Below are 25449 nucleotides of genomic sequence, written 5' to 3' on the forward strand. Positions count from 1 at the left end.
AAAAAAATCATTTTATTGGGGTTCATACAATTCATCACAATACATAGATCAATTGTGTTTTTTGAGGAGGTTTCCAGAAGTTTGTGGAAATTTTTATCTTTCAATTACATTTTTTTCATTGCCCATTAAGCCATTTTAAACATTCAAGTGATATTGAAAGGAATGCCTAGCACAGAGGCTCTGAACAACTTTTATGTTATTGTTGTTAAACTACAAACAAAATTCATTGCCATCAAGTCAATTTCAACTTCTAGCAACCCTGTAAGACAGAGCAAAACTCCTCCTGTTGGTTTCCTCAGCTGTAAGTCCTACCAGGAGCAGAAAGCACCATGGTTCTCCCTTGGAGTAGCTAATAGCAGTGTTAAAGTGCAGTTAGCAGCCCAACACTTCACCCATTACACTACCAGAGTTCTTTTATTATTGTTGCTAGGCAGAGGTTCTCCCTTGGAGTAGCTAATAGCAGTGTTAAAGTGCAGTTAGCAGCCCAACACGTCACCCATTACACTACCAGAGTTCTTTTATTATTGTTGCTAGGCAGAGGTAATTAGACGAAGGTAATGGGCAGATGCATCACTCACTAACTGAAGGCTATTTCAAGCACCACTTCCCACGAAGATCATTCCTTAAATAATAACAAATAATTTATATCTGTTCATTGAAGGACTTCCTTAGGTAGTATTTTACTAATTTTACTTGAATTATTTGGAAGCCATTCTATTACTCAGCCTATTACTAACACACACTACAGACCAAAACAATTACTTGCTGTTGTTAGGGGCCATCAGTCGGTTTCAACCTATAGTGAGCCTATGCACAACAGAAGGACACACTGCCAGGGGCTGTGCCATCCTCACAGTTGTTCCTAGCGGTGAGCCCATTTTGCAGCCACTGTGTCAATCCAGTTCATTGGGAGCCTTCCTCTTTTTTGCTGCCCCCTACTTTACCAAGCATGATGTCCCTCTCTAGTGACTGGTCTATCCTGACAACATGTCCAAAGTATGTAAGACGAAGTCTAGTCATCCTGGCCTCTCAGGGGCCTTACTGCTTCAAAACAGATTTGTTGGTCCGTTTAGCAGTCCGTGTGTGGTAGTTTGATGATTTTGTTAGCTTGGAGATGTATCAAAGTGTAGGGGTGGAATCCAACCTGTCCAACAGGTCTGATGATGCCTCCTTAGCGGTATGGCTTCCTTTCAACTGGGCAAATGGAAAGCCTCCTCTTCTCTCTCTACCCCTTTGCCTTCCTGCTGGCTGGACTCTGCCACTGACCCTGAGAGCTGCTGGAGCCCTGCCAGGTTGTCACTGATCTTTGACCCACAGCACTCTGCACCCACTGGCCTGTGATCTTCCAGCTTTCTGCATCATTTCATGTGACTCTGTGGGTCCAAAGAGGGACTTATGAACCAAAATCTGACCCGTGGACTTGCGTTTGACTAGGCTGGGATGCTTTCTTGATATATAATTACTTCTTGACATATAGCTCTTTCCAATACAGAGATCAGTGCTACTGGATTTGTTTCTCTGGATAACCGGCCTAACACACCATGGTGGTGACATTTTATTTTAAATCTATTCTAGCAGCAAGCATGTAGGGTCTCATATCTCAAAGAATTTTCATCCAGCTAAAACTAAGGAAAAGTGAGAACATAAAATTAATCACCAGAATAATTATCCAAAATATAATGATCTATACCTTCCAGGTTGGTTTTCCCCAAGACTTCCAGAGATTCCAAGGACGGCAGGGTGAGCAGTAGCTCCTGTTCTGCTGCACTGAGCTCTGAGCGGCTGATGGAGCACGCGGTGAGAGAGGCCTTGAACAGCTCAAGAGCTGGTCGGATGCTTTCAGTAAAGCCACTGCTGTGGTCTAGACGGAGGTGGATGTGCTCTGAGGTGGAGAAGACAGTCATCAGAACCTTGAGCATTCCCTGGTCGACAGCATCCATATCAATCACATGGACCTCCAGAAGAGGAATCTTGTACTGCTTACAAGAAAGGGCCCAGTAGCCAGTGCTAAGGTCTGGGGGTGATCTGAGTTGCATATTCCTAAAACTCCTTATTTCATTCTCTTTCTTGACTAAGCTCCTCTCAAACTCTTCCATAGGTTCAAAGACAGAAGCATAGTCCTCATCTATAGTGGGAGCCTGTGATTTGTCGAAACATGTTTCCAGGAGTGAAAAATCTGCTCTCGGTGTTGTTTTATTTCCTTGCATTGAGACCCGGATGCTCTTCAGCAATAACAGACTTTCTGGATGGTCAAAAAAGTACTGTAAGCTCAGCATGTTCAGCTTCAGTGTTCTCTTCTGAAGGAACTGCAAAAGAACTGGAGAGCATGCAGCCACTGCGTTGCTTTGGTAAGCAATTTTCAGAGCCAGGATCAGTAAATGTTCAGAAGCCAGAGAAAGATAATCCTGTGGACACAGTTGCCACAATATCCTAAAGAATTCTACAAACAGTGGCATTTCCGGATGGTGCTTCAGGTAGTCATCATTCTCAGAGATCGTCTCAAGAGACTGTTTATCATCCGCCAAATGAAGCAAATGAGACACAATTTGGGGTGCTCCCTTGGTTGAAGGATGACCAGAGACATAGTTCATAAAACCGCTGAAGAGACCTAAAGCCTTCATGGATGAATTTATTTGTTTCAAATAATAAAGCCCTAAGTCTTGATCTTCCTGCCGATCAGAATCCAAGAGCTCAACCAGCTTCCTCCCAGCAAGAAATTCTTGGAATGCAGGATTTAAAAACCGATAGACTGGCCTCAGTCTCTGGGCTGTGAACTTGTTCATCAAGTACATGGCTAGATCTTCAGTTTCATCCACGCCTGCCTCTGTGAGGTCATCATCACTAAACTCAAAGCAAGATGAAAAAACACCTTTCAAGGCCAGCTGGCCACAGGAGGACACAGTTGCTTTGAGAAGATCAGCTTCCATTTGGTGCTTTAAGAAAAGGCATTCCACGTAGGACTTGAAAACATCCACATTTTCCAAGGGCTGGTCAGAGGGATGCTGACACCAGTTAGCACAGATGGCTGCCACAAAGAGAGGGGTCTTCTGAATCCCTTCCACATTGCTATTCTTTTTAGAAAAAACCATGAACTTTTGCAGGCGGGTCCTGTTGTGTGGAAAGAGCACCCGCAACATATAGATGGTGTTATAGAAGGGAAACTCTTTGATCTCAAGAACAGTATCAAGATACTGGTGGATGCTCCTGGCCCTGTGTATACAAACAGCAATCAGTAAGCAGGTCTTGGATAAGTAGTTTTTTTTAATTAGTTTTTCTATGGCCCTGGAAGTTGAGGACATATCTCTGTAGTCATCCAAGAGGAATAACACCTGGTTCTTCAATTGCTTGATGATGGTCGTAATGCACATTTCAGTAACTGAGCCTTCTGACTTCAGGAGTTGGTCACAGATGAGATTGGCCAATCCATTGTCTGGTCTGGCTGAACTAAGGGAGAGATAGAAGACCAGCTGGAACCTGTTTAACAGGGGACAGTGTCCAGATGCCCACAGAAGAGCTATTTTCTTCAGGAAGACAGACTTTCCACTACCAGCTTCACCTTTCACACACATGACAGAGTTCAGTTTGGCAAAGACCTCCGGCAATGTGAGGGGCTCTTGCCCGTGGGTACTGATGGGCTTTGAAGAAATGGACAGATCACAGCACAGCCACTGGTTGGTGGCTAGATTAGAAGCATTCTCAAGCAAAGACATGTGTTGGAAATTGGCATCAGTATAAACTGCTCTTAGTCTGTCATTCAGACTCTTTGCCTCCTGAAACCACTGGGCTTCCCTGTGCAATAACTCTGAGGAGAAAAGAAAGAGGTACCGTTAGGCATCATAGTCATCTCTCTCCCTCCCACTAGCTATGCATTTTCTACAACATGATTCTGCCTCTCTTATGGAGGTCTTAGAATCTTCCACAGCTGTCGATGGTTCTCAGAGCAGAATCCTCCCACTGTTCTCACCAGAAAATCAGAGTGTGAGGAGCATGGACCCAAAGTATGACCCCTTCCATGAACACCAGGATAAAGTGGATGCTTACAAGGAGCATCTTAGAATTCAAAATTAATAATTTTGTATTTTAAAATCTCTGCCAATAAAAGCTTCCTGCATGATCCCTGCAAAAATCCACTTGTTTTCACCCAACTGTTCTTATCAAGTTTGGTCCTTCATTTACCCTGGGGATGTAGCAAGAACCCCAACTTTCTCTCATGTACAGTACTCCTCCCTTCAACACTACTGCTCTATGAGAGCAGCTCTTCCCACAAGTACAAAGCCTCTGCTTGTACTTTAAGTCCTCTACATACAAATATATTTGCACACATGCATAATTCCATATGCTACTTTCTAATTCATACCTGGAACCTTCAAACTAACCGCTACTGAAGCTTCAATATTTCTCTCCGTTGTGGTTTCCTATGAAGAAAAAAAAAGCTTTAATAAATTGAAAAATGTCAAATAAGAGATTGGGGTCTTATGTTAGAACTGGAGGTTAAATATCTTCTAATGCAACCCATCCTCAAATACTTATGCTAGTCAAAGGGAAGATTCGTGTGAGATAGTTAAGGTTTATTGTGTCAACCTGGCCGATAAACACATGTGGGGTTAAATTGAAGGGCGAAGAGATAAATGGCTCAGTGAGCCTCGCCTTTCCAGTTCTCAGGTCTCTTGCTTTGTGATGGCCGGACCAGGGTGCAGCTGCCTTAACCAGTTCCTGCTTCAGCTGGCAAGACTCACTTCCTGCAAGACATTCCTGAGGAGAAACCACATAGACCTACCCTGATGCAGCCCTGGGTGCTGGAGCAGCCGTGTGGAGACCCCTGCCAATGCTGAGATGCTTACACGTTCACTGACTCGGCTTTCCTCCTGCAGTCGGCATCATTGCGTGTGTTTTGTGGGATGGAGGAAGACTTTGTGGATTGGTGTTGGACATATGGGCTAATGTTGGACTTGTGGGCTTGGGCAGCACTAGGTTGGAATGTTTTCTTGATATGCACTTACCCTTTGTATAAAACTCTCTCTTATACACATGAGTTTCTGTGGATTTGTTTCTCTAATATACCTAGACTAACACACTGCGAACATTAAACAAGAAATAATATGCAAATGTGTGTGTGTGCCGTATTATAGAAATCACAGGTGAATAGGGTGGTGGATACTATCCTATGGCCATCCAGTCAATTCTAACTCAGAACAACCAAATAGGATAAAATAGAACTCCTCCTTAGGATTTTTGAGATTGTAAATCTTTATGGAAGCAGACAGTCTCGTCCTTCTCTGGGTTCAAAGTGCTGACCTTATAGTTAGCCACCCAGTGCATAAGTAACTATGCTACCAAGCCACAGTACATACTATGCAGGCAACCAGAATCATAGCACCTAGAGGAAAAAGGCATTGCCCAAGATCATGAGGCACAGTCTCTGCCCTTGCTTATTAACTGCGTTTTCAATATCATATATCTGGGAGAAAGGTTATGTGTTTCCTTTAAAAATTAGCAAATTCATTTTTATAGACACCCTAAGAGTTTCCCTTCCATTTTCAATTCACAAATATAAAAGATGAATCCAGTGAATGACAAGTTACTCCAGTTTCTTTTTGTGGCATGACAAATACAATATACAGCTCACAATAAGGTGGGGTGTGTGTGTGTGTGTGTGTGTGTGCTCATTGAGTTGATAGCGGCTTGTGAGGGAGAACTATGGAGGGCTTTGAAACTTAAAGAGTCTGTGATGTGGGCTTATGATTTGGTTTGTCATTTGCTTTTGTTAAAACCCAAAACTCAGTTCTCAGTTCTCTTACTGCCCTCTGAAGGAAGAAAGAGTCCAGATGTAATCCAAGTAACTGGGATGCTAGTTGCCATTAAATGTAAGAGTCTGTGCCCCAAAGTAGAAGAGGTTGCCTATATGTTCCCTGAAGCCGGACATCTTGTCTCTGGTGGACTGCAGTAGTCCCATTACATCAAGAACATGATAGGTTTCTATAGCAGGTGCTCAGTAGGTATTTTTAACTTTTACTTATTTATGCTTGATAAATAATTTTTGTTCTAAATTGTGTTCTATCTCACAATCACACCCCACGAAAAGAAACAGAGTGGTGGTGTTTACTACCATTTTTTTGGAAAGTTCGTTGTGGCTCGGAAGGTATGGCATCACTTCTGCAGAGGACTTCATAGTGTGGAGCAGTTGACAACTGTGCAGAAAAGATAAACGTTATCAAAACAACTGTGTGAAAATTAACCATTGGCTCTAGATGTTTAGGGGCCCTGGTGGCATAGTGGGTATGTGTTGAACTACCAATGTCAGCAGTTTGAAACTACCAGATTCTCTGAGAGAAAAACACGATGCTTTCTACTCCAATAAAAATTACGGTCTTGACAAAAGTTCTTGAAGATAGTGACCAAGTAACACATACCAGACGGACTCCACTGAAATCAGTACATGAGATCAACTGAGAGGAAAATTCCACACTGCAGGGTCACAAGAGGAGCATCATAAAGATAAGTAGACACAGATCCACTAGGTTTTGAGCAGCTATGTGCTTTAGGCTTACCACTGTGGAGGCCAGCCAAGATTTAACTTTAGCCCAGCCACAGACTCAGCAAGAGTCAGCAAGCTGTGGCTGTGTTGAAGTAAGGGCCTTGGGCCAGCCACTACCTCTGGGCAAGGTTTAAACCCCTCCAGCCCCACAGTCAGGCCATTGGGGCTCAGCTATATTTTTGCTTTTGTTTCTCTCTCTTCTTTCCCCCCACAGTCTCAGCAGGCTCAGTTTTTTTTTTCCTTTTCTCTACCTCTCACATGCCACTGGTGACCTCCACCCTCTGCAGCATAACACGAGGCTGTGGAAATCCCACCTACCTTCCACCACAGGGGAACTCATACCTACCCTCCACAGCCCTTTAAGCCACTCGGGGAACTTGCACCTGCCATTTGGGGTGCTTCCCTTGGTTGGGAGAACCTCTGCCCACCTTCCACAGTGCTCCACGTGGCTTGGGAAACCCCTGCCCATTCTCCGTGGTCCCATGTGGCTGAAGGAACTTCCTCCTGCTGCCATAGTGCCTCCCATGGCCTAAGGGAGCTCCACTAACACTCTCCAGTGCTCCACACTGCTGCAGGAACCTCTGCCTGACCTACGCGACAATCTAGCTGACTAGGGCAATTCCACCCACTATACATGGTGCCTACTACACCAAAGCAGGTACACCCACCCGCCCTCCGCAGCACTCCTGTTGCAGCAGGCACCCCTGCACACCCTCTGTGGTACCTCAAGCTGCCATGAGAAACACCACCATGGCTTCCTGTGAGATCATCCAGTACAGCACCATCCTTGAAGGTCCACAAGCACCCAACCAGTGTCCCCTGAGAGGACCATCCAACTTTCCATATAACAGAATAATGGTTGGTGAGGGAAAGAGTGAACCCACAGAAGGATAAAGCAGTAGCCTGATCCCACAGTGCAATTACCTGCAATCAGTTCAAAGAAGCATTCCTATCAGTCTCCCAAAGAGAGAGCCCAGTGTTCTTTGACTCTGGAAAATGGCACCAGGCTCCTCTAAAACAACACATTCAGCCACAACAACCTCAATGAAAAAACAGGAGTAACAAAAGCAATGTCAGAAGTCCCGAACCCAAGGACGTGCATAGAAGAAGCAGACATTGATCTGCCACAGAAAGAAATCAGAATGCTGCTTGAACTAATACAGGATATGAGGGAAACAATACAGGAAAAGGTTGGAATGACAGTGGAGATAAAGGCCACACACCAAAGGGAAGTACAAGACCTAGAATGAGATAACAAAACCTGTATCAAATTCACAGACTTTGTCAAGAGGCTTGAGGACACAGATAATTGCATCAGTGACATAGAACAGTGGTTCTCAACCTGGGGGTTGCAACCCCTTTGGGGGTCAAATGACCCTTTCACAGGGGTCGCTTAAGATCATATTCTGATGGTTTTAGGAACCGAGACACTGCTCCTCTATCCATCTCCAGGCGGGTCCACCAACATGCAGATACGCCCACATATGGGGTCATCACTACATAAGGAACTTTACTAAAGGTTTGCAGCATTAGGAAGGTTGAGAACCACTGGCCTAGAGGATAGCCAGGCAGACTTCAACAAACTCGAAAGGCAGTCAAAAAAAAAAATAATCAGAGAAGCTGAGGAAAACCTGAGAGACATGTCTGATACTAAGAGGAAAACATTAGAATAATGAACAAAAAAATACTGAACAAAACACAGCGAAGAAGTCAATGGCAAAACCTTCCCCAGCTTAATGAATGAAAACCAGGCAACCTTTCAGGAGGCAACACCAGCTAGACTGTATCCCAAGAAGAAGTCACCAAGGCATATAATAGTCAAACTATCTAACTTTGAGGAAAAGGAGAAAATCATAAGAGCAGCTAGGGAAAAACAGTCATATATAAAGGTACCCTACTGGGATTATGTTCAGACCTATCAGCAGACACTATGATAAAGAGGAGCGAGTGGAGTAACATATTCCAAAAATTGAAGGAAAATGACACAAACCCAAGAATACTCTTTCTGGCCAAATTATCTATCAAGATAGATGGAGAAGTAGGAGTCTTCCCAGACAAGGAAAAACTCAAGGAATATGTTAAAAGAAACCCAGCCCTACAAAAGATCCTTGCCGACCCAATATGGGCAGAAGAATAGAACTCACTAAGCACAAATAAGAGATGACCACATAGAACAAACCCAACAGGGGCAACAAAAAGAAAACAGCCCCAAAATAGCATTGACTAAAGGGTGGCAAGAAGTAAAAATGAACCACACACGAAAAAACACATGCACAATATGGGATCAAATGAAGGGGGAGGAAGAGAGAGTGGAGCACATCCTCGCCCACCAAGCTTGAGGAGGATATCCCCACTCAGAGAAGCCAGTGCACAGAGAGGACAATAGGGCTGGCCCAACTATGAGAAACGACATCCCTCACTGACCCATAACCCTACAGGGGACAGCACTAGAGACACAGTGTTGGAATTGCACCCAATCTGACCCCACCACACCGAGGCAAAACACTAAGTGCGTGCAACAGAACAGCAAGGGGATCAGAGAAAGGAAGTCCTGATGGAGAAAAAAAATAGATTTTGGTGTGAGGGTGTGGTGTCCTATCACACTCAACTGGAAAACACTCCTAAAGGTCAACAAACAGACCTTGAAATATTTACAGGCTTTTCTCTTTTTTTGACATAGGTTTTTTTGTTGTTGTTGTCCATGTTTTGGTTTCTTTTGTCTCTTTGTTTTGCTGTCTTGTTTTTTTGTGCATATTATTATTTCTGCAAGTCTAACTAGATAAGATAGGCAGGATAAACAATCTGGAGGAGAAAACAACGGGACCAATGGTTCCAGGGGGATATGGGAGAGGGGGAGGTGGGGGAAAGGAAGTGGTGTTCACCAACCCAGGAACAAGGGAACAACAAGTGATCCAAAATTAGTGGCAAGGAAGTGTAAGAGGCCTGGTAGGGCTTGATCAAGGGCAATGTAACCGAGAGGAATTACCGAAACCCAAACAAAGGTTGAACATGACAGTGGGACAAGAGGAAAGTAAAAGGAAATAGAGGAAAGAATTAAGAGGCAAAAGGCATTTATAGAGGTCTAAATACAGGCAGGTACATATGTAAATATATTTTTATATGATGATGGGGAAATAGATCTATGTGAATATATTTATAGGTTTAGTATTAAGGTAGCAGATGGACATTGGGCCTCCTCCACTCAATTACTTCCTCAATGCAAGAACACTTTGTTCTATTAAAGTAGCATTCCATGATGCACACCTTCCCGACACGATCGCTGAAGACAAATGTGTGCATAAGCAAATGTGGTGAAGAAAGCTGATGGTGCCTGGCTATCAAAAGATATAGTGTCTGGGATCTTAAAGACTTGAAGGTAAATAAGCGGCCATCTAGCTCAGAAGCAACAAAGCCCACATGGAGAAAGCACACCAGCCTGTGTGATCACGAGGTGTCGAAGGGATCAGGTATCAGGCATCAAAAAACAAAAAATCATATCATTGTGAATGAGGGGGAGTGCAGAGTGGGGACCCAAAGCCCATCTGTTGGCAACTGGACATCCCTTTACAAAAGGGTGGCAGGGAGGAGACGAGCCAATCAGGGTGCAGCGTAGCACCAATGAAACATACAACTTTCCTTTAGTTCTTAAATGCTTCCTTCCCCCACCCACTATCATGATCTCAATTCTACATTACAAATCTGGCTAGACCAGAGGATGTAAACTGGTACAGATAGGAACTGGAAACACAGGGAATCCAGGACAGATGATTCCTTCAGGACCAGTGGTGAGAGCTGCTATACTGGGAGGGTGGAGGGAAGGTGTGGTAGAAAGGGGGAACCAATGACATGGATCTACATAACCTCCTCCCTAGGAGGAGAACAGAAAACAGAAAAGTGTGTGAAGGGAGACATCGGACAGTGTAAGGTATGACAAAATCATGATAATTTATAAATTATCAAGGGTTTGTGAAGGAGGGGGAAAAGGGGAGGGAGGGGTAAAATGACGAGCTGATACCAAGGGCTCAAGTAGAAAGCAAATGTTTTGAGAATGATGAGGGCAATAAGTTTACAAATGTGCTTGACACACAATGGATGCATGTATGGATTGTGATAAGATTTGTATGAGCCCCCAATAAAATGATTAAAAATAAAAACAAAAAAACACATGCACAATACAGTGATAAGAAAGGGAGGTAGGAAAACACTTAACACAAAAGGTACAAGATGACATGACAGAGTCCACAGATGGATGTAATAACCCTGAATATTAATGGATTGAACTCAGGCATTAAAAGGCAGAGGCTAGCACACTGGCTTTAAAAACCCAAGCCGTCAATCTGTTGCCTACTGGAGATACATCTCAAGATTACAGATAAAAATAGGCTGAGAATCAAACATACCAAGAAAATGGCAATTCAAAGAAAAGCAGGGGTTGTAATCCTAATCTCGGACAAAATTGATCTCAAGGTGCAAGGCAAAACAAGAGATAAGGAGTGGCACTATATAATGCTCATGGAAACAGTAGACAAAGAACCAGCGACCATAATAAATATATACACTCCCAATGAGAGACCAGTGAAATTCATCAACCAAATACTCCAAAAGATAAAAAAAAGGAATTACAGGCTCAACAATTATCATAGGTGACTTTAATACACCATTCTTTGAGAAAGATAGTTCAAAGGGAAAGTAGCTTAACAAAGAGGCTACAGATCTAAATATTACAATTAGACGACTTGACCTAATATTTTCTTTTTTTGCCTCTAGGTAATTTTAAAAAATCATTTTTCCCTTCCCTCCCTGCCCCCATCTCCCTCATGAACCCTTGATAATGCTTCCTCCAATCTTGATGCCACATTTTTCTTCATATATTTCAGGTTCTCTGATTACTGACTCAATATACAAATTGAATAAGCATGGTAAGAGGATGCAACTCTGATGCACAGCTTTCCTGATTTTAGACCATGTATATCTCTTTGTTCCATTAGAACAACTGCCTCTTGATCATATACAGGTTCCACATGAGCACAATGTAGTGTTCTGAAATTCCCATTCATCTCAAGACTATCCATAGTTTGTTATGATCCACACAGTCAAATGCCTTGGCAGAGTCAATAAAACTCAAGTTAACATCTTTCTGGTATTCGCTGCTTTAAGTCAACATCCATCTAACATCAGCTGACATGATATCCCTTGTTCCACAACCTCTTCTGAACCCAACCTGAACCTCTGGCAAATCCCTATCAATGCACTGCTACAACCATTGTTGAATGATTTTCAGCAACATTTTACTTGATATCATTAATACTGTTCTATAATTTCAGCATCTGTCCAGCCACATTTCTTTAGAATGGGTACAAATAGTTGTTCAGGTAGCTGTCTTCCAAGTTTCATGACATAGATGAGTGTTTCCAGTCTTTATCAGCTTGTTGAAACATTTCAATTGGTATTCAATAAATTCCTGGAGCTTCATTTTTAGCTAATGCTTTCAGTACTTCTTCCATCAACACCACTGGTTTTGCTCATATGCTACCTCTTGAAATAGTGGAAGTTGACTAATTATTTTTAGTACAGTGACTCTGTGTATTCCTTCTATCTTCTTTTGCTGCTTCCTGCATTGTTCAATATTTTGCCTGTAGAATCTTTCAATATTGCAACTTGATGCTTGATTTCTTTTTCAAATGAGGCAACATACTCAGTATTAATTGAGAGGTGTGGAAGCTGGGATCCTGCATCTGGTTTTCCAACCTCCTGTAACATAGCCTGCCAGTCCTGCAGGCTCCTGACTTTGGATTCATTTGGCCAGTTTTGAATGGATTCATGTCAGCATCCACCAGCCTGTGACCTTCCTGCTTCCTCTTCATCTTCCAGATCCCTTTAGTCTGCCAATGTGGTTACACCCGTCAGGACACTGGACTTAATCCTGTTGCAACTGTATGAGCCATTTCTTTATATAAATATAACGAATGGATATATTTGGTGTATATATTCATATGCACACTATATGTATATGCAAAAACATATAAATGTCATTGGTTTGCTTCTCTAGAGAGCCCACCCTAACACACATAGCTATTAAAAGAAATACAAGATGGGAGGATATGGAGATATTGGAATCATATTGGTGGATATTATGTTAAAAATAGTTTACTGGCTCCTCAAAAAATTAAATGTAAAATTACCATATAATCCAATAATTTCACTACTACGATAGACTCAAAAGAGATAAAAACAAAAACTCAAATAAAATACGTGTGTACAAATGTTCATAGTAGCACTATTCACAGTAGTGAAAAGGAGAAAATAACCCAATGTCCATCATCAGAAGTATGGTGAACAAGTTATTTTATATACCTAAAGAAGAATTAAGTACTGATAATATGTTACAATGTGGCATAATCTAAACAAGATTATGCTAGATAAAAGAAGTCAGAGACAAAAAGTTGCATCTTTTACGATTCCATCTATATGAAATATTCAGAATTGGTAAACCCAAAGAGAGAGCAAGCGGATTGGTGGTTGCCAGGGTGACAAACAGGGTGTGATTACTTAAAAGGTACAGGGTTTTTTGGAGGGTGGATTATAAAGATATTTTGGAACTAGACAGAGGGAACAAACAGTGATTATACTAAATGCCACTGGTGTGTTTAAAAATAGTTCATTTTATGTTACATGAATTTCAACTCAAGTTTTAAAAACTGAGCAAACGTACTCATGGATACAATGATCACTTCCTAGGAAAATTAAAAAGTGGTATAGAGAAAGAAAATAAATCATTATAGACTACAAAGTTCAGCTTTGTACAGCATTAAAATAGTCATGATAATGTAAACATTAAATATGGACCAAACCAAAAGCATAACATAACTATAGTGTGAATTAGGATCCATAAAATGGGTACTGTGGAAATAAGAGAGTGAAGGGGATAACAACTCATCCTTCATAGTGTGAATCAGAGGAATAGGCAAAGACTTAATTAGAAGATGAGATAAGGGGTGGGAGGTGGGGAAACACTTGGTAAAGTGCATCCAATTCACGGACACTAAACATTCAATCCACTCACCTGGTGGGGTCTTGTAATGGGTCATTACCATCCTGCCACTGCTCCAAATCTTCTCGACAGGGAAAACAGGAGTCAGTGTCCTGTAGTCCTAGAAATAAGGAAATTCTACCCATGACACTAGCATGTGCATTTGTCAAATGACAAGCAGATCATAACATCTGAGCTTTTATTAACCAAACCCCCACCGATTATTTTTTTGTGACAATGTCACAAAGTGGGTTACCAAAGAGGCAATAGTCTATGCTGAATTTTTTTTTATCATCAGCAAATAATCATTGATGATACGTTTTGATGAACACCCTCCCCTGTTCTTCCTTTGCTATCAGGGGAAGGGTTTTCTAATCAAAATATGAGTATCAATTGAATCAAAATTGAGTGAGGGAATAGATTTTTGTGTTTTTGTTCATTAATGAATCTCATAAACTTAGGAAAGTACCTAACAAGATTTTTTTTTTTTTTAGTAAATAAATCCAAAAGACAATATTTGTATCTTTACAGGATGGTCTTTCCACTTGGGTTGATCCTGGGTTTGGGTTGCTGTCTTTTGCACCCTGTGATAGTTAGTTTTATTGTGTCAACCTGGTCAATAGGAACATGTGGGATTAATCAGGTCGCAATTTGATTGGAGGGCAAGGAGAAGATAAATGGCTCTGCAAGCTCCACCCCCCTCTCTCTTGCTCTCTGGTGATGACTGCGTGCTGGAGCATAAGTGCTGATGCTGTAGCTCAGTGGTTCTCACCCTTCCTAATGTCGCAACCCTTTAATACAGTTCCTCATGTGTGATGAACCCCCCCAACCATAAAATTATTTTCATTGCTACTTCATAACTGTAATGTTGCTACTGTTATGAATCAGACGACCCCTGTGAAAGGTCATTTGACCCCTAAAGGGGTCACAACCCACAGGTTGACCCACAGGGTAGCTAGTTCTCTGCCTCAACCTGTGAGCTACACTATCTGTGGGCCAGGCCAACCCAAGCATTGTGTCGTTAGAACGTGTGGCCCCTTCGAGACCTGCTTTGCCATGCTGCTGGTGTGTATATCATTTGAGCTTGAGGCTGGTGGATTCATGGCCTTGCATTGCTTGCATTTGATATCCCATCTGGGCCTGCTTCGCTAAGCTCCTGAGCTACTGACTGTTGGTGACCCACCCTGCTGTTTGCTGCCTGTGGGCAGACTCTACTCGCCATGACCCAGGGAGGACTCTGCTGTCTGTTTCCTTGACCTTGGACTTGGCAGCCCACGTGAGTTGAAGGACTTCCAGTATATTAACTGTTCCACGAAACTGAGTTGAACTGAACCCTCTGTACTGCTGTGTAGACTAATTAGCTGTCATATTCCTTCTCGTTGTATAAACCTACACACACACACACACATATATATATATACATTTTATATATATATATAAAATCATAAGTATCCTGATTTCATTTCTCTAGAGAACCCTGCCTAACACACACACCATGAGCACTTGAAAATGTAACTCACGTTAGCTCAATTCACCAAACGTCCTTAAAGGTGAAACTGTGCTCCAATGTTCCGTGTAACTCCGGCATGACTGCTTTCACATGACTTTCAGCAGCAACATCTCTTAACTGCTTAGCACATTGATTCACATATATTGTTTGAATTCTTCTTACTCATAAACTTTGGTTCTTTTTAAAGGGAGAATTGATCAAATAACCTATCCAGCTATGTTTCCATATTTCTAGAACACCAGACAATCGTGTGTAAAGAGAAGGAAGAGGGCACCTTATGTCACTGGACAATGGGAGGAATTTGAGAAGAAGGGGGCTTCAGGGAGGGAGTCATCAGCGTGATCAGGTCTCACTGACAGGACTGCAACTGGGGTCATGAAACAAGATGTGCTCAAGTGATTGTACGGAAAACGACTTTGCTCTGTCAATGTTTACTCTAAGCACAATATTCTTAAATAACATTAAAATTAGGGGCAAAAAGAGCGAAGAAGTCAGCCAAGCCTCCAGCATATGTCTGACTTTTACCTGAAACCACCGGTGACTCTCCTTTGACCCAGGAATTCACAAAGTGCTCGCCCTGAGGAAAAGGAAAATGCACGTGATGGGCCATTTGGCCTATAAACCATATACTTACCCATTAACGAACCCTGCACAGAACTCCATAAGAGAAAAATAGTCATTGGATGAGGTGGCGGGATTGTTGAAGAATTGTTCCTTTATCCATCAATGTTGGAGTGTTTGTTTAATGTAATACAAATCACAATCGTTGTGAATAATTACCTAGACCCTAGAAAGAACACACTTTCGAGGGGTTACATTTCCCACAGAGCCATTTCAGAAACAAAAATGTATCTAGATATCACAGATGTACTTTGCTCACGAAGAGGTGAGAAAGACTGAGAAAGAGAAGAAGGAAATGGATTCAGAAGGGTCTTAAGTATGAAGCAAATCATCTTCCTCCGATCATTGCACCCAGATTCCCTCCGGAGAAAGCCCTCCTCCTCCTCCACTCTTAGTTCACGTTCTCTGGGTAGTGGCCACCACTTGCTCGGGTCTTCTGAGTCAAGTGAGCCAATAAATCATCTTTTTCGCACAAGTCAATTTGGGTTGGATTTCCTTGGGGTTGCGACTGAGTTAACCCTTACTGATAGAGGACAAAGTAACCAGCTTGGAGTCCTCGGGGCACCAGCTGGGCTGTGCTGTGGACGATGGTGGCTTGGGTCAGAACATGTCACCCAGACTTTCCCATGAGCAGCTTGGGGAGTTAATCTCATTCGCGGGGGCAAGACCAGAAGGAAAGACAAGCAAAACGAACGAATCAAGAGTCAGCTTTGGGAAAACATTCTAGGGGCTCCATTTTATCGAGAACATGTGATTTCCTGCCCCCACCCCCCCACCACCCTAGCCGCCATGCGCCAAGAGCAGAGGGTGGGGAGGGGTGGTGATGGGAAGATGAAAAGAAAAGGGAGAAGAAAGAAGAGCCAATGAAGGTAAAAACAACCAAAACAACCCATGCCTTCCTCTTTAATTCAGATTTTATTAGAGAATCAAACTTACCGTGACATCAACAAATCCCTCGTAGCTTTCAATATACTGGGCAATTTCCTCTGAGGTTTTCTTACTTAGAAGAAATTCACATCTGTAATTAATAAGCATAAAATTAAAATGTACCCGATATTGTGTTAGCAATATCCCCTATTTGAACTGTGGTGAAGGTTGCACGCTGCACATTTGCTAAATCTTACTGGCTCATACACTTAAAATTGGTGACTTTTATTCTAGTACAATAAAACTTTCAAAAATCTACCACCAAAATTTGTCTAGGACAACAGTTATTCTCATATAATTAATCTTTATATCTGTTGGTGACAACATGTGGTAACTTAGAATGGCATCTTCAGATAATCTTCTCCCTTGAAACAAAGCATGTCATGCACCACTCTTCTTAATATGATTGAATTATTGAGCTGTAGGACATGTGGATGAAGTGTTACTAAAACATGTAATACAATCAAAGACTGATTCACAGAAGCATGGAATCTAAAATGTTGTGTTTGTTGGATTCCCTTCACCCACCATTCTGTTGTCCGTCCCCCAGGGAGGGGGTTATATGTAGATCCTTGGCATCGGTTCCCTCTTTCCACCCCACCCTCCCTCCACCTTCCCAGTATCACCACTCTCAACACTGGTCCTGAAGGGATCATCTGTCCTGGATTCCCTGTGTTTCCAGTTCCTATCTGTACCAGTGCACATCCTCCGGTCCAGCCGGATTTGTAAGTTAGAATTGGGATCGTGATAGTGGAATGGGGGAAGCATTTAAGAACTAGAGGAAAGTTGTATGTTTCATCCTTGCTATACTGCACCCAGACTGGCTCGTCTCCTCCCTGTGACCCTTCTGTAAGGGGATCTCCAGTTGCCTACAGATGGGCTTTGGGTCCCCACTCCTCACTCCCCTTATTGACAATGATATGATTTTTTTGTTCTTTGATGCCTGATACCTGATCCCTTCAACATCTCATGATCACGGTGCCCGACTATTAAAAGATATAGTGTCTGGGGTCTTAAAGGCTTGAAGTTAAACAAACGGCCATTCAACGGTGAAGCAACAAGCCCATATGGAAGAAGCACACTAGCAAGTGTGACCGTTAAGTGTCATCGAGACTGGGCAACAAGCATCAGAAGAGTCACAACAAACAGTAAACAAACAAGCAAAAATGCGTTGGTGAGAATGGAGGGGTGTTGGAGCGGAGACCCAAAGCCCATCTATGGACAATGGAACATCCCCCCACAGAGAGGTCACAGGGAGGAGTTGAGTCAATTAGGGTGCAGTAGAGCACTAATGGGTCACACGATATACCTCTGTTCCCTGGAGGCCTCCTCACGCCCCCGCTATCACGACCTCAGTGCCGCCTCCCAGTCTAGACTAGACGGGAGCATGTACATAGGTATAGACAAGAGATAAAACTCACAACACGTGGACCCCAGGAACAGGAATGGGAATAGAGATCCAAAAGGGTCAGGGGAAGGGGGGAGAGGTGGGGAGGAAGGGGGTACTGATCACAATGAAGGGCACATAACCACACACCCCCAGCCAGGAGGAAGAACAACGGAAACCAGAGGGGAAGGGAGACAGCTGTCGGTGTGAGATTTGAAGATAATGAACAATCTACAGCCTATCAGGGGGCCATGAGGGTTGTGGGGGTGTGGGGAGAAGGGAGGGGAAAAAAGAGGAGCTAATCCCAAGGGCTCAATGGAAAGTAAATGCCTAGAGAAGAATGATGGAATATATGTACGAATATGTAGGATACAATTGATGTATGGTTTGTAACAAGAGTTGGAAGAGCCCCCAATAAAATGATTAAGAAAACAAGAAATCCTATAAAAAGGAAGTCATGCAGTCACTGCTCAGATGGACATGGAGCTACACGTCTATCTCCACACATCTTCAGATCGTACACCTCTGCACTCATTTCAAAAGAAATCTAAAGTTTGTACAGCCTCCAGATCACAGAGAGACGTTTGCTGGAACTGGGACAGCAGGATTTCCTCTCCACAGCTCCGGAAAGGGTTGTTCCAGGACTGGTTATTCCAGGTTTGGGTGTACCATGTCTGGCTAGTCCACACCTGGCTGCTCTTCCAGATCTGGTTGCTCAGAGCCTGACCACTCCAACTCTGGTGTCCCAGGTCTCGCTGTTCCAGTTCTGAGCACTCCCCATCCGAAGGTTTCCAGAAGGTGGGAGGACGCACAGAGGTCCAGGTATCCGTGGGCGCAGAGGCCTGAGTCACACCAGGGCCTTTCTGTGACCAGTTGATGGTTTCCTGTCATCTCTTACGTTTCCTTCTCTGGTTCTGGAGCCCGAGCTTAACCTGTTTGTAGCGGAGATTCAGGACTTTGGAATGTTCTTGCATCTGCTGGAGGCTGAGGTCTTTCTGTTTCCGGCATCCCTCTTTGAGTATGCACAACTGGGTCTGAGAGAACACAGATCAGACCGTCCGTTTCTTGCCCATCCCTTACTTTGCTTCTTCACTGGGCTCTTCTCTTCAGTCAGGCAGTTGTGCCTTGGGGCTGGTGGAAGACTCCGGGTTATCCTGAAGAAGCAGGTCCGTGGAGGAGCAGGAGAGACGGCAGTCTCTGCGTAGGGTGCCTCGCAGATGACATTTGCAAGGATGTATCATTTTCTTCAGCCCCCCCAAATCGGAGTTGTTGGTGAAGAGTCTCTAGAATTGGAAGCTTCTCTAAGGTTCTGGGGAGAAGGTACACCCACACTTATGTTGAGTAGAAGACAAAAAAGAGAATGACAAAAAAACCCCAAATAAGCAACAAAATCACAGCTCTAAATTGTGTAGTACGTCGAGCAGACTTAAAGTCATTTTGAATGGGTATTACAAAGATCTCCAGATGTAAAAGCATTCATCTCCAGATGAAAGGAAAATGCCTTAATAGAGACAGTAAATCTTCACAAGAGTACAAAGCCTCATCTGTTTCCCAGGGAGTGGCTAGTGGTTTTGAACTGCTGACGTTGTGGTTAGCAAACCAGTTCTGCTTGAATAAATCCTGGGGTGGTCTGGTTCTGGATAGGGAAAGATCAAGATGGTAGGTAGAAGAAAATGGGCCTGCTGAGTTTTGTTTCTTATGAAAACCTGAACACTTTCAACAAAAAGAAATATATATCCACTTACTTGGGGAACCACTTGGCATGTTCTTTCCAAGGATCATCTCCTTCCTCCCAATTTCCCAAACACCCACCACAGGAAAAACACTGCACGGTGTCCTTTTTACCTACAAAGGAAGGGAAACATTTAGATGGCCCAGAGGGTGTGTCCCCTGGAGTCCATTCATTGTGCAGTGTGTGAAGGACACTCACGCCCTGCTCTCACTGCAGCTCCAGCCACAGGCCTCGAGGACCACATTGTAAGCTCTGGCACGCCATTCCTTGGCCATGGCTGTACTTTTCACCCTAAACTCTCACCCGTTTCCCTCAATAGGTCTCCCTCCCCACACTGCTTCACAGCGCAGTCTTTCGCTCTGCGATGGGAAAGCCACACCCCCAGAAGTAAAACACAGTCAGAAGATCTACCATTCAGATTTGCCATGAACTTACTGTGGAAACACAGGTAAAGATTCTTGAACACTGGGAGTCTCAGTGCCTTGGACTGTGAAGTGGGGCAAGGGGCCACATTTGTAGGATTAGTGCTCAATCCTGTGCCAATCACAACGTCGGCATTCAGTAAAAGATCGTTACTGTTATTACAATTCTCATCTGCATCTGTTGTAATATCTGTCGTGTGACTAGGATAATCCAAACAATGTTAATTTTCTGAAATGTAATTTGCTTTATCCATTAGAATTATCCCTACTGTTAAAAAAAATCTCGGTCTTTTACATCGGGACTTGGTAGCTAGGTAGTAGGTGGCAGGAACAATGGCAGTGTCTCTGATTGTCATATTGAAGCTATGGTGTGGAGATACCAAGATGCAAAAGAAAATGCCAAAGCCTCAGGAAAAGTATTTACCAGAAAAATGCTTATTTAAAACCTGATCATCCAGGTATGTGTTCAACCTAATTTATGATTGGAAAGTGCCCAGTGGTGTAATGGGTTTTGATTTGGGCTCCAAACTAAAGCCACCCATCTCACTAAGTAGGGGAAGATGGGTTTTCTACACCCATGCTTAACTCATGTAAGTTACATGAAATACTTTGTGTCTTGGGGGTTCATGAAAGTGAATAAAGGTTTCTGTTGGGTTTCAAAAAAAAAAAAATCTCTCCAATAGTAAATAGCATTGAAGAGAATCCAAGATCATGTAAGAGCTGCGGAAGGAGACTGAGTGAGAAAGAGACTGGGGCCAGGTTTACCTCATGACTTATTTTTAGGCCCTTAACAGTGAAACCAATATTTTGTAAAGTCCACATTTAAGGAAAAATAACTTTCTGAGAATACGTTTATTATTGAGTGCCATTGAGTCCATTTTCAGTCATAGCGACCCCATATGACAGACTAGAACTGCCCAGAGGGTTTGCTAAGGTGCGATCTTTCTGGGAGCAGGTCACCAAGTCTTTCTCCATGGAGTCACTGGGGCGGCTCGATGCGCCAACCTTCCAGTAAGCGGCTGAGTGCTTACCCGTTGCGCCACAGGGCTCTTGGAAGCTTCGAATACGGGCAGTCCCGGGATTGTGAACGTCATCTGCTCCCGACTGTGTCTTTTTTTCTTTCTGACTCTCTTAAGTCCAAGTCTTAAAGTTGAATTTGTAGGTAAGTCAGAAGGTGTATATGGTTCTGACTTAGCCTTACATTATCTAGTTCAATGCGTCCATGTCTGGACAAAAAGGGGGTATGCACATATTAAAACTGCACGAGCAGCAAGTTAGGATGATTGTGATGAAGAATTTGTTGGTTTAACGATTTCAAAGTGAAGATTGTCTACTAACTTCCAGGTCAGCAGTTCGAAATCACCAGTCACTCCTTAGAAGAAATGTGAGGCTCTCTACTCCTGTAACCTCACAGGAATAGCTCTACCCTGCCCTACAGGGTCTCTATGAGTTAGCAACAACTTGATGACAGTGAGTTTTTATTTATTTATTTATTTTAGATATGTCTTAAATCAAATTTTACAAAACTAAGGACTTTATTGTATATAAGTTAACACATTGCACTAAGTCCAAAATACAACTAAAGTAAAATGTCTAAATTAAAGTCTGATAAAATAGACTCATATAGAACAGCCCTGGTGGTGTCGTGGTTATGAGTCAAACTGAGAACTACAAAGTCAGCAGTTCAAAATCACCAGCTGCTTTCCTGAAGATTTATGAAGCTCTCTATTCCCATAAAGAGTTACAGTCTCATACTTGCCCTCAGGTAGGGAACACAGAAGACATGGGTGCTATAGCACAGTGTGGTGAAGAAATTAGATGGTGCCTAACTATCAGATAAAATAACGTCTGGGATCTTAAAGGTTTGTCTCCAAACAAGCAGCCATCTAAGTGAGAGATCAACTAAGTCCATATAGAAGAAGCACACCAACATCAGTGACCAAAGGATTGTAGATCATATCATCTGAAGCCTGAGGAGGGAACAGTATCAGAGCCTAAATTGTGAGAATCTGGTTTGCAGAAGGTTATGGATGACAGTGGGAGCCCAAGATACATGTATGGGATCTACATAGGAAATAAGCCTCCAGTGATTTCCCTTCATCCATAATAGAGGGATGGGAAGAAACTAGTTACCAAAGAGAGTGCACGGGAGAGATGACTACAGGAGATCAAAATGATAAACCTGACGTGAACGGTTCAAACCTTGTCAGTTGATCCCTACTCTGATGCGTGTTGGGCCTGATCTGGTTTTCAAGATTTTCTGTCTTTTGCTTGTTTGTTTGTTCATATTGGGGTTGATCTCAGATGTAGTTTGTCAATGGGGGTGACAATTTTTAAAAAAATTTTAAAAATATTTTTCTATTTTTCAGTATATGAAACCCAGGATTTATGAACCTATAGGGGCAGTGAGTTGAATAAGAGTTTCTGGGGGGTAACAGTGGAAATAGGGGTAAAAGGCAGCTGATGTCAAGGAGTCCAGGAAGGAAAAGAATGTTTGAAAACTGATTGTGGTAGCAATTGTACAATACTGCTTGATGTGATTGAATTATGGAATGATATGATATCTGCATTATCTCCTAATGGAATGTTTTTTGTGGGAGAAAATAGCTACAGTCTCAGAAACCTACAGGGGCTGTTCTCCAGTGTCCTACAAGGTCGCTGTGAGTTATAATCAACTCAATGGCAGTCAGTCTGATTTTGATTTTTTTTGCTATCTTATATGACATAGCTACTAAGTGAAAAAAGTCACCCAACACATTGCAAAGGTGACTGAAATATGGACTCTGAACTCCAGCGAAACACTTTAGTAAATAATTTCCAGTTACCCGTAGAGACAAAGCCAGCTGCTGACAGCTCACGTGGGGAAATTCCTTGGGCATAAAATGGCCAGTTCTTGAAGGATGCAAGTCTGACCTCCTCTTCTTGATACTTCACTTTATCCGAAGATCTCAGGTTGTTATCCCAATACTTGACCCGAGCATCATACTTGGGAATGTTACCAACATCTTTGCCCAAAAGGAATTCACAGTCTGGATGTAACCTCTTGTGGTCTTCCATGGGGCATCTCCTGAGGCTGGTACCAAAGAGGATTAAGCTACAGCAGAAGCACTGAATCCCAGATTTCACTCCTGTTAAGTAAAACCCTGCAGATGCCATCTCCTGAGGGGTCCAAGAGCTGTACGACTCATAGGTCACAAAAGACTTCAGCCTCTTTGCTTCACTGCGCATTCTTGAGTTAAAGCCTTTTTGCATCTTTGCTCGGTCCTTCTGCTCCACCTCTTCTATTTGCTTTGCAAATTTAATTGCATCTATGCCCAGAAGGGCAGAGACCTCTAACAACGTAGAAAAATCAAACTGGGAAATGTTCTCATCAGAGACCTTCTCTTCTGTGGCCATTTTCTGAAAAGAGAAGGAGAAATTGGTTAATTGGCTACTGTAGCTTTTTTATAATAACGAGAATTCCCCATTATTTCTTTTTAAAAGGCATACTTTGGAGGATTGTCAAATCAAAAGAGATACTGCTTGGGGAATTAAAAAGCATCGGTGTCCGTTCACATAATCAATGAGCAAATGTTTGCTAAACACCTACTGTCAAGTGCAGTTCAAAGATGATGCCAATGGCTAATTACACCTGGCTGTTAACTGAAAAGTTGGAAGTTGTCATTCACCTAGAGGCACCTTAAAAGAAAAATCAACCATTGAAAGCCACTAGCGTGAGTTATTATGTATCCACTCTTTCCAGCCGCCCTCCTCCCTTACTTTCAACAGTTATAATTAATGGGCAAGGGCTACCACCCACTCCATTGCCACCAGATCAACAAAGAGAAGTAAAAAAATAAACAATGCAATGTCTCAAAGACAGCAAGCCATTTCTGTTCGCACTAAGGATCAAGACAGAATGTCACAATGAGTGACCAAGACAGAGAGCCAAAGGACCCCCTTGAGGAGGAAAAGGCATTGGATCTATCAGAAAAGAATTCAAAAGAATGATGTTTAAGTATTTTCAATGGATAGAGAAAAAGATCAAGAAAGCTACGGCAGGGGTGGAGGGGGGGGGGATAGAAAACGTTGGATTCCTTTATATTAACAAAAAGAACTCTAAAAAGAAAACCAAAATAAAAAGGAAACCAGGTTTAAGCTCACAATGCTAGCCCAAATTAAAAAAAACAGAAAACAACAAATGGTGGCTAAGATGTGGAGAGATTGGAACTCGTACATACTGTTGGTGGACTTGTAAATACATATACCACTGTGAAAAATGATATGGTGATACTTAAAGCAACTGAGAATTGAAATTCCATAAGATCCAACAATACCACTAATACGCATATACCCTAAAGAAATAAGAGACACAACACGAGTGGAAGTATGCTCTCCCATGTTCATAGCAGCACAGTTCACAATAGCAACAAATTGGAAGTAACCCAAATGGCCAACAGTGGGAAAACAGATAAAGAAACTATGGTATATATACACAATGGAATACTATGCATCCCTGAAAAACAGTGAAGAAAGCATGAAACACTGCATGACATGGAAGGACCTGGAAAATATTATGCTGAGTGAAGTAAGTGAATCACAAAAGTACAAGTATTGTATGTGTCCACTACCATAAGGAGAAACACCAATTAAACAAATCTTAGGGACCAATTCCTGAACAAAAGGGGAAAAGGACCATACATCACCTCCCTTTTAAGCACCTCACAAGAGTCACCTTGAAGGAAGAGACCTCACATTGTCTGGGGTCACTCCTTCAAGAGGAGGGAAAAGGGAGAAGACCATCCACTTGAGGCTATACAACACTGAGACAAGGTTGGGGGAAATCAGTGGAACCCCCCCATAGAAATGGAAGGAGAACCTTGCCAGAAATCAGGCCCAACAGATCAAAACCTGTCATGTCCATTGGGCCTCCACTCAAGTACTCCCTCAATGCAAGAATACTTTCTTCTATTAAAATTGGCATTCTATGTTGCTCACCTTCCCGACACAACCACTGAAGAAAAAGTGGGTGAATAAGCAAATGTGGTGAAGAAAACTGATGGTGCCCGGCTATCAAAAGATATAGCGCCTGGGGTCTTAAAAGCTTGAAAGTAAACAAGTGACCATCTGGCTCAGAAGCAACAAAGCCCATATGGAAGAACATATCAGCCTGTGTGATCACGGGGTGTTGAAGGGATCGTTGAAGACAAATGGGTGCATAAGCAAATGTGGCGAAGAAAACTGATGGTGCCCGGCTATCAAAAAGTATAGTGTCTGGGGTCTTGAAGACTTGAAGGTAATCAAGC

General features: G+C 42.7%; 1 protein-coding gene across 1 annotated transcript in view; it reads right to left on the reverse strand.

Moving 5' to 3' along the window:
• The window catches only part of LOC101662239 (NLR family apoptosis inhibitory protein), a 42325-nt gene extending 18765 nt beyond the window's left edge, over nucleotides 1-23560 (reverse strand). Inside the window, exons 1-9 of the mRNA XM_004703686.2 lie at nucleotides 22990-23560; nucleotides 19756-19855; nucleotides 16633-16714; nucleotides 15601-15652; nucleotides 13599-13686; nucleotides 6904-6918; nucleotides 6107-6188; nucleotides 4358-4415; nucleotides 1691-3802 (exon numbers count right to left, since the gene is read on the reverse strand). Coding sequence (XP_004703743.1) covers nucleotides 1691-3802; nucleotides 4358-4415; nucleotides 6107-6188; nucleotides 6904-6918; nucleotides 13599-13686; nucleotides 15601-15652; nucleotides 16633-16714; nucleotides 19756-19855; nucleotides 22990-23560 — 3160 coding nt within the window. The remainder of the gene's footprint in view (nucleotides 1-1690; nucleotides 3803-4357; nucleotides 4416-6106; nucleotides 6189-6903; nucleotides 6919-13598; nucleotides 13687-15600; nucleotides 15653-16632; nucleotides 16715-19755; nucleotides 19856-22989) is intronic.
• Nucleotides 23561-25449: the final 1889 nt, after the last annotated feature.

The sequence above is a fragment of the Echinops telfairi genome, unplaced genomic scaffold, assembly GCF_000313985.2.
Source record: "Echinops telfairi isolate 266 unplaced genomic scaffold, ASM31398v2 ScPeMD7_7469;HRSCAF=8507_1, whole genome shotgun sequence".
NCBI lineage: Eukaryota > Metazoa > Chordata > Mammalia > Afrosoricida > Tenrecidae > Echinops > Echinops telfairi.